This window comes from Echinops telfairi, unplaced genomic scaffold (genome assembly GCF_000313985.2).
Source record: "Echinops telfairi isolate 266 unplaced genomic scaffold, ASM31398v2 ScPeMD7_7475;HRSCAF=8513, whole genome shotgun sequence".
NCBI lineage: Eukaryota > Metazoa > Chordata > Mammalia > Afrosoricida > Tenrecidae > Echinops > Echinops telfairi.
This window is the reverse complement of record NW_022111379.1, coordinates 7,593,076-7,601,251: the sequence shown is the minus strand read 5'-3', so window position 1 is coordinate 7,601,251 and position 8,176 is coordinate 7,593,076. Positions and strand designations below refer to the sequence as shown.

At 55.5% G+C, this 8,176-nt stretch overlaps 1 protein-coding gene across 1 annotated transcript in view; it reads left to right on the top strand.

Moving 5' to 3' along the window:
* The window catches only part of HEXA (hexosaminidase subunit alpha), a 29,356-nt gene extending 21,760 nt beyond the window's left edge, over nucleotides 1-7,596 (top strand). The window contains exons 6-14 of the mRNA XM_045285749.1: nucleotides 657-758; nucleotides 1,237-1,369; nucleotides 2,578-2,758; nucleotides 3,870-3,953; nucleotides 4,196-4,268; nucleotides 4,728-4,911; nucleotides 5,092-5,182; nucleotides 6,278-6,382; nucleotides 7,343-7,596. Coding sequence (XP_045141684.1) covers nucleotides 657-758; nucleotides 1,237-1,369; nucleotides 2,578-2,758; nucleotides 3,870-3,953; nucleotides 4,196-4,268; nucleotides 4,728-4,911; nucleotides 5,092-5,182; nucleotides 6,278-6,382; nucleotides 7,343-7,406 — 1,017 coding nt within the window. The 3' untranslated portion in view covers nucleotides 7,407-7,596. The remainder of the gene's footprint in view (nucleotides 1-656; nucleotides 759-1,236; nucleotides 1,370-2,577; nucleotides 2,759-3,869; nucleotides 3,954-4,195; nucleotides 4,269-4,727; nucleotides 4,912-5,091; nucleotides 5,183-6,277; nucleotides 6,383-7,342) is intronic.
* The last annotated feature ends 580 nt before the right edge of the window (nucleotides 7,597-8,176 follow it).

Here is an 8,176-nt window from a genome sequence, read left to right as displayed (position 1 = left end):
GGCGGGGGGGCCCCTGGCTCTTGTGAACCACTCTGTAGGCAGTGCCTGGGGGTCCAGAAAAGGTGCTTTCGGAGATGGCTTCTTTCCCCATAACTGTCTGAAGACAAGTCCAACAAAAGCCTTTCATTGGAGACGTCCCTAAGTAGGCAGTGTTGGATGTGCAATCTTATCTGACAGCCCAAGTCTCTACCTTTTCCTCTGCCCCTCTGGTGCAGCCAAAGGAGTGGACACATCCATCAGCTCGGCCTCCGGGGGCGGGGTCTGAGTTACAGGCTGTCAACATGTTCCGCAGCCCTCACAATTGGTGTTGACCTGAGTCATAACCCAACATCCAGGCTAGGAGGAAGCATTGGTCTTCAGGCCATTTGGAGGCCTTTGGAAGACCCTGCAGCCCTCCTCTGAAAGTTTCCCGAATGCATCTCACAAAAGAGGACACACACCCCTTCTGCCGCCATCTTTGGCCGTACTCTGGGGAAAGAAGCATGTCGCTCTCTCTCCATGCCAGGCCCTCCTTCCTGGGAAGGTTTGCTGGAGAGACTCTGTAGACCCGGACCTGGAAGATGTGGCAGGGTGGGGCTGGCCCAAGTGGGGGTGTGCAGATCAGCCTGCCGGGTACGCCCAAGTTGGATGTTGACCATGGATTCTCTGGCCTGCAGGAAGTCATGGCGTACAACAAATTCAATGTGTTCCACTGGCACGTGGTAGACGACTCCTCCTTTCCCTATGAGAGCATCACTTTCCCTGAGCTCTCCAGAAAGGTATGTTTCAATTTGCCCGGGATTTGTAGTATTGATATCCGTGCCTGGCCATGACTCTGCTGGCAAGGACAGTGGCCCTTCCCCTGACCAACCCAGTTTGCGGCCTCACACTGACAATCAGGCCAGGGTACTGGATTTACAGTTGAGACCTGAGTTGAGTTTGAATGTTATCATGAACTTGTTCCGTGACCTTCGGGGGTAATTCTCCATATGTGTCTGGAAGGATATATACTCTAATAAATGGATATGATTCCTACCTTACTTAGGTCACTGGCGTGGTGGCACTCAGATAAAACAAGAGATGTGATCGCTTGTGGGGAATGATGGTCACGTTCTCTCGGCAGGGCGTCTCCGATACCAAAAGACAATGGGGAGATTTTTTGGTGTCTGGGGAGTTTGGGGAACATTCTGAGCCTCCCGAGCGTAGTCCAATGGCCTTCAGGACATGAGACCCTGAGGGATGCCTTGTACCTTTCAGGGTGCCTACAACCCTGCCACCCATATCTACACAGTGCAGGACGTGAAAGAGGTGATTGAGTACGCTCGGCTCCGGGGCATCCGTGTGGTGCCAGAGTTTGACACTCCCGGCCACACTCTGTCCTGGGGAGCAGGTAAGCAGAGTCTCTGAGGTGGGGAGAGGCTACTGGCCCTCCTCGGTGGGGATTTGGGGCATTGGCTCATCCCTGGAAGAATGTTTTCCATCAACTTTTTCCTCCTGGGAGTCTGGACAGGAAGAACTTATTTCAGATGAAGCCTCTGCTTACTTTGAAAACATGGGCAGAGGCGCAAGGCTTTGAACCAGTTCACGCATGGCCGCTGAGGTGAAAGCAAGAGAGACCTGGCTTTTTAACCTCTGGGCGAACAGAGACAGTGAGCAGAATGGGGATAAAAGGACGGCCAAGGTGCGTGTGAGCCCTTTCAGGAACTTGATGCAGGAGACTGGCTCTCTGGCAAAGCTGCAGAGAGCCGACCCGCCTTCCAGTGGGGTGGCCAGCTGTCGGCCGTGAGCTGCCACAGTGGTTTGCGTTCAGGGAGATGAAGTTTCTAGTAGGGTTGTAACTCTGGTTTTTGCCCTACCTGTGACCACTGCGGGTCATCCACGTTTCGTCCCGGTCTGTGTCAGTGTAGTGTCCTCGACCATGGTTTCACCGGGCTGACCTCGTTCAGAGACCTTGCAAGTTCTCCCCCGATGCCCCTGCTTCAGGGCACCTTGCATGCGGTTGTGCCTTAGAGAGAACGCTGAAGAGTGACCCACAAGGTCACGTTTAAAAGAAGGAAACCTGACGTGGCCTCCCAAGGTGGAGCTGGCCATCTCCACTCCTGCTCACCCCCCACCGCCCACCCTGGTGCCCCCGCTGAGCCTCAAAGCTGGTTAAAGGAATAGGGAGGGAAGGGTGTTGTCAAGCCGTGGAGGCAAAGTCCTGGCCACGGGAGCTGCTTCTTAGGACACGGATGAAGATTCTGCTGGGGTGGGGAGGTGGGGGTTTCCAAGAGGACGTGGGAAAGAAAGGCTTTGCCCTTTGGCTGAAGCTGGCCCCTCCCTCTGCTCGCCCCGACCAGGCTGTGTGAGGAGGGGGGCGGCCTTTGACAAGAGTGTGTTTGTGGTTGTAATAACCTCCGACTGACTGTCTTGAATGTGATTATGGATATTGGTATTTCTCGGACTGAGACTAAATGGCAGTGATTACAAGTGTCCGTGGGTGCCGGGGCCTGTGCGGACAGGCGTGCTGCGGGTCAGGACGCCCGTGATTTAGCTGTGTCTGACTGTGCACAGGGCTCCGGGTGTTGGTGGCACTGATGCGGGACTCTGTTGGTTTAGGTGCCCCTGGATTGTTGACACCCTGCTACTCCGGCCGCAAACCATCTGGTGTCTTTGGCCCTGTGAACCCCATTCTCAACAGTACCTATGAGTTCATGAGTGCATTCTTCTTGGAGATCAGCAGTGTCTTCCAGGACTTTTACATTCACCTGGGAGGCGATGAGGTTGATTTCTCCTGCTGGTATGAGCCCTCTGATCTCCCTTCCCAGCCTGAGGAAGGGCTGGGGAAGAGCTCCTTGGGGTGGCTCCTCAGGGGACCAACCCAGGGACAAGCCATCTGTCACCTCCAGATGGCTCAGCCCTGGGGCCTCTCCTCTGCCCACCTGGTTCGGGCAAGGCTGTGAGTGTAACCCTCTCCCTCCCTCAGCCCTCAGAGCCTTGAGACATTTATGGAAAGAGCAGCTCTGGGCACAAAATTGTCATGGCAAAATCCAGGCGAGGGAAAACTAATCCCTGCTTACAGAGGCTTAAAATAGTCTGGCTGAAGAGGTAAGAGCCAGACGAATCTAAGGCTAGCACAGGTCAGGGTCGAACCCGCTATTAAATCATAAGGCCCACGCCCTCAGGTATGTGAGCTTTAACAGGTTTGAGCGGCTTCTTAAGAGTATTGGGGGAGGGGGAGCAGGGAGAGAGGGGGAAAAATGAGAAGCTGATGCCAGGGGCTCAGGTGGAGAATAAATGTTTTGAGAACGATTAGGGCAATGAATTTACAAATGTGCTTTACACAATTAAAAAGAAAAAAAAAATTTAAGGGTATTGGGTGGCCCCTTGAGCTGGGCCAGGGGAAGCTGGCTTTTTAGAGACATGTGGGGGGAGGGGGAGGGACACTCCAGGAAGGGAACAGTGTGAGTAAACTGTGGACTTGGGGCAAGTGAGCGGCAGTGGGCCAGAGACCCCATGACTTACTGTCCAGCTGCAATGAAGTATAAATACCAAGGCCCAGCAGAGCCCGTGCGGGGCTGGGGTGTGAGTGGGTCACCAGAGCCTCAGGGGTGGGAGCCCCAAGACCAGATTTGGATCCATGGTGCTCTCCGGGAGAGGGGGAGTAGGCACTCTCTGAGGCTTGAACCAAGAACTGCAGACCCACACTCATCCTGCCTCCACCTGTCAGCAGCCGCTCCGCATAGCTCTGTTCACCCTGCACACCTTCCACCTTTGGGGCTTCTGTGATCCTCCCTTGTTTGTTTCTTCAGATGGCGCAGGGAGGTTGTGGGCAGCCTGGGGACTAATCACCAAGCTTTAAGCCGCCCAGATGTTGACAGAATTCATCTCTGTTTTCCGTCGGGATGCAGGAAGTCCAATCCGGATGTCCAGGCCTTCATGGTGAAGAAAGGCTTTGAAAGCTACCAGCAGCTGGAGTCCTACTACATCCGGATGTGAGCACTGCAGGCGGGCGGCCAGGGCTCTCTTGCGGGTGGGCTGGCGACCAGGGAACCCTCCCTTTCCATCCCAAGGCCAGGCCTCCCTCGACTGCTCCCAGGCCCCGAGCGCTTCCTGTGGGCTATCCCATCAGGTGTGGAGTGGTCAGTTCCCAGCCCCTGGGGAGGCCCCAGGTCAGCCCCAGCCCCAGTCCCTGTCTGAGCTGAGCTGGATCCTTGTTTACACCCCTCCTCTCCAGGCTGCTGAATATCGTCTCTGCCTATAGCAGGGGCTACATGGTGTGGCAAGAGGTGTTTGATAATAAAGTGAAGGTAAGCAGGAGCTACCAGCGGTGCACACCCTCCCTGGTCTCCCTGGCTCTCCCCTGCCCTGCAGTGGCCAGTCTTCCTGGTGTGGATCTGTCCCTCTTCTTCTAGAAAGGGCACTCAGTCGTGAGCCCTGGGCATGTGACAGTGCCGTTGCCCTTGCCAGAAATGAATCAAAAGTGATTCCTGCTGCCAGACTTAGAATTCCTTGGAGTGGCGTGAGGGGCTGGACTTTGCCCCCAGACTCATCGACTGAGGTCTCCCAAGTTTCTGGGAACCAGGCTTCCTTCTCCTTCACTGTTAATTAATTAGGCCTCCGCCTCCTGCCACCTGCAGGACCTTGGGAGGAACCTTGTCCCATCCCCAGAAGTAGCTGGAGACCCTTAGCTGGGTTGCTTGTGTAAGGAGGCCCAGGCACCTCTTCAGCCGTATCTGTCATTGCCACCATTTGATCTTCTGTGACAGGTCCAGTCCGACACCATCATACACGTCTGGCGAGAAAAGTCACCAGTAAATTATTCGCAGGAGATGGAACAGGTCACCCGAGCTGGCTTCCGCGCCCTGCTCTCTGCCCCCTGGTACCTGAATCACATAGAATACGGCCCTGACTGGAAGGAGGCCTACCTGGTGGAGCCCCTGGCATTTGACGGTGACGCCTGGAGCTCACTCTGCTGAGCAAAGTGGCTGGGCTGGGGCGCAGGCCAGGAGGCCGGGGCACACCTTTCGGTGTAGGAGCCAAACAGCTTCCCTGAGGCGAAGGCCACATCAGGAGGGTCCCCTTGTTTGCCCCCCCACCAGCAGCAGCCTCTTGTTGCTTGTTTCCCCTCAGGAAGCTCTAAGCAGAAGGCCCTGGTGATGGGCGGAGAGGCCTGCATGTGGGGCGAGTACGTGGACAGCACCAACCTGGCCCCCAGGCTCTGGTAAGGGCTGTCTTAGGGAAGTGGGTTGGAGGAAGTTGGGTTAGTGGGCAGGGGCGCCCTTACACATTCAATCCTTCCCAGTCACCCCCAGACTCAATCCCTCCGCTCAGGTCTGGGACCCTTGGGTTTGATGTAATAGTCACTTCCCACCTCCGGCAGCCCTGTAGATGTGCAGGGTCAAGATGAATGAGGCCTGGCCAGCAGAGGAGTTCCCATGCCCAGGACCCCGTTAGCCCCCAGGAAGAGCCTGTGGTTCCCCGAACACCCTGGTTCTCCACCTTCCTCATGCCGAGACCCTTTCATGCAGTTCCTCATGTGGCGGTGACCCCCAACCATCAAATTATTTTCATTGCTACTTCATCACTGTCATTTTGCTACTGTGATGAATCACCATGTAAATATCTGATAGGCAGGATATATTTCGATTGTTACAAATTGAACTTAATTAAAGCATAGCGATGAATCACAAAAACAATAGGTAATTATATATTGTGAAATATTTATTTCTAATGACAAATAAATGAAATTATGTCTTAAAGCATGGGGTAGCATGGGTAACAGTCTTCATGCTGGGTACTCATAGGTGGGCGTATCTGCATGTGGGTGGACCCGACTGGAGATGAATAGAGGAGCGGTGTCTCAGTTCCTAAGACCATCAGAAATATGTGTTTTCTGATGGTCTTAGATGACCCTTGTGAAAGGGTTGTTTGACCCCCAGAGGGGTCATGACCCACAGGTTGAGAACTGCCACTAACAAGCCTGGCCTGTGCCGTTTTCTCAACAGGCCACAGCCTCACCAAGCCTGGTTGGGTGTGTAGCACTTACGTTTGAGAATGCCTGCCGCTAGTAAAAGTGTGCGCTGCCTTTAAGACTGCCTTTGGGAGGGTTTGGGGTGGGATCACTCCGATTGAACATGGAGCTGGACCCTACAACTGGGAGCCCTGCAGCCGGGCTGTGGCTCTGAGCAAGTTGCTAACCACATCCTTTGGCCATGGCCGCTCTAGAGACCTAAACACCAGGTGGTGGTCTGCAGCTGGCTGGCAGCCCTGCAGGAGCACGCACGAGCCCACCAGGTTGTGTGCCCCTTTCCTCCAGGCCCAGAGCAGGGGCCGTTGCTGAGAGGCTGTGGAGCGACAGTGGCGTGATAGACTTGGAATTTGCCTTTAAGCGTTTGACAAACTTCCGCTGTGAGCTGGTGAGGTAAGTAGGGTGGGTGGGTGAGGCAGGTCAGGGGCTGGGGGCCGACTCCCTCGGAAGAGCAGAGTAATGTCAACGCCACCGTTCACAGAGCACTCGGCCTGCGGCAAACACTGTGCTGAGCCTCGTACATGCGTTGCCTTGCTTGGCCTTCGCTCAACCCCTGCCAAGCCCCATTTTACAGTTAGGCACCTGAGGCACAGAGATGCCAAAATCACTAGCCTCAGAGCTGGGGTTGAAGCCAGGCTGGCTTCAGTTTCTGGTGGGCTTCCCTGGCACCAGGGCCTCTGTTGAGGCTGGACCCGCTTCTTCACTGACTGTGCTTGGGACTGTGCGTCCCAGCGGGTGGCAGGGCAGAGTCCCAGACAGAGAGCTGGGCATTGCTGGGTCTAGTTCAGGGGTGACCGAGGGGCTGCTTGCCATCACTGAGCATGTGGCTTGTTTGTGTAGCAAGAGAGACAGGCCTAGAAGTCCTCTAATGAGACTGGTCAGAGCTTCGAACTCAGGAAGCTAAAACCTGAGAACCGGAGTTCCCGGCCAGGCCAGGTGCGTGGACTGGTGAGTGCCTTGGTCCCCTACACTACTGCACGGATAGCCCTTTACCACCAGGAAAGGGGCTCAGTAAGCCAGGCACTAGAAGCACTTGGGAAGCCCCCTTCCAGGGGTTAGGGCGAAAGGTTGGCGAGAACCTGTATCTCAGTGCTAAGAGACAGGCAAGAGAGAAATAGAGGTCCCCCAGACGAGAGAAAGAATTCTGGGGCTACCTGTATCACAATCACTTGAGCTATTTTGTTCAAAAACTCGCCAACCTTTGCCCCTAACCCCTGGAATTGAGCTTCCCAAATACTTGCCATTGTGCACGGGCCCTCTGAGACCCACTGGGGCGGGGAGGAGAGGCTGCTGCTGTGGAGAAAGGGTCGCGGTGGCCTGAGCATCTCACCATTTCTTCATGTCTTCTTGCAGGCGGGGGGTCGCGGCCCAGCCCCTCGATGTAGGCTACTGTGAACAGGAGTTTGAACAGACTTGAGCAAGCAACCCAGGCACCAAGGAGGGTGCCGGCCTGAGGAAAATGGCCGTAGGGCCAGGCTGGCCAGGCTTTCACGACATCCGGCTGGGGAACGGAGCCCCATGCCCGCGTGCCCCTGGGCTTGGAGAGGAGGGGGCTGATGCTGGTGCTGGCACCCAATAAAGCATGAAGTGGCATTCTTCTATCATGAGCATGGATCACCTGAGTTTGTCAAAACCAACCAGACATGTGAGCAGCCTGGGGTGAGGGAGGAGCTAGCATTGGCCTGGAATCCGCCCCTCCAGGGATCCGGGAAGCTGAGGACTGGCAATGAAACCCGGGGTCTGTGCTACCCTGCTTGTCTCCCAGCTCCCCACCCAGCCCAGACACCTCTCCCCGCCTCTGCCAGGGCTTCCCTTCAGCATTAGAGCCCCCAGTCTTCTGTATATGGACAAAGACTTCATAGGAACCTGAAGGAGGGAAGGTCAAGGCAAAAACTTCAGCCCCAGGGACCCCTCTCTCCTGTAGCCTCCCACTGCTGCCCTCCTCTGGAACTTCTCTCCCAGGGACTCTTGTCACTGCCATTGTCTGAAACCTGTATGTCAATATGGAGCCAATCCTGTGGGCTGGGTCCTGTGGCAGGTGTTGAGTTTGAAGAAAGCCCTGATCAGTCCCTAACAGCAATACAGCCAGCTTGCGACACCGCTCCAAGCCCCTGGCAGGGAATTGACAGCACAGCTGAGCTTCTAAGAGCCGAGTCTCTGGGGCAAAGGGGATGAGCTTGTGGCTCT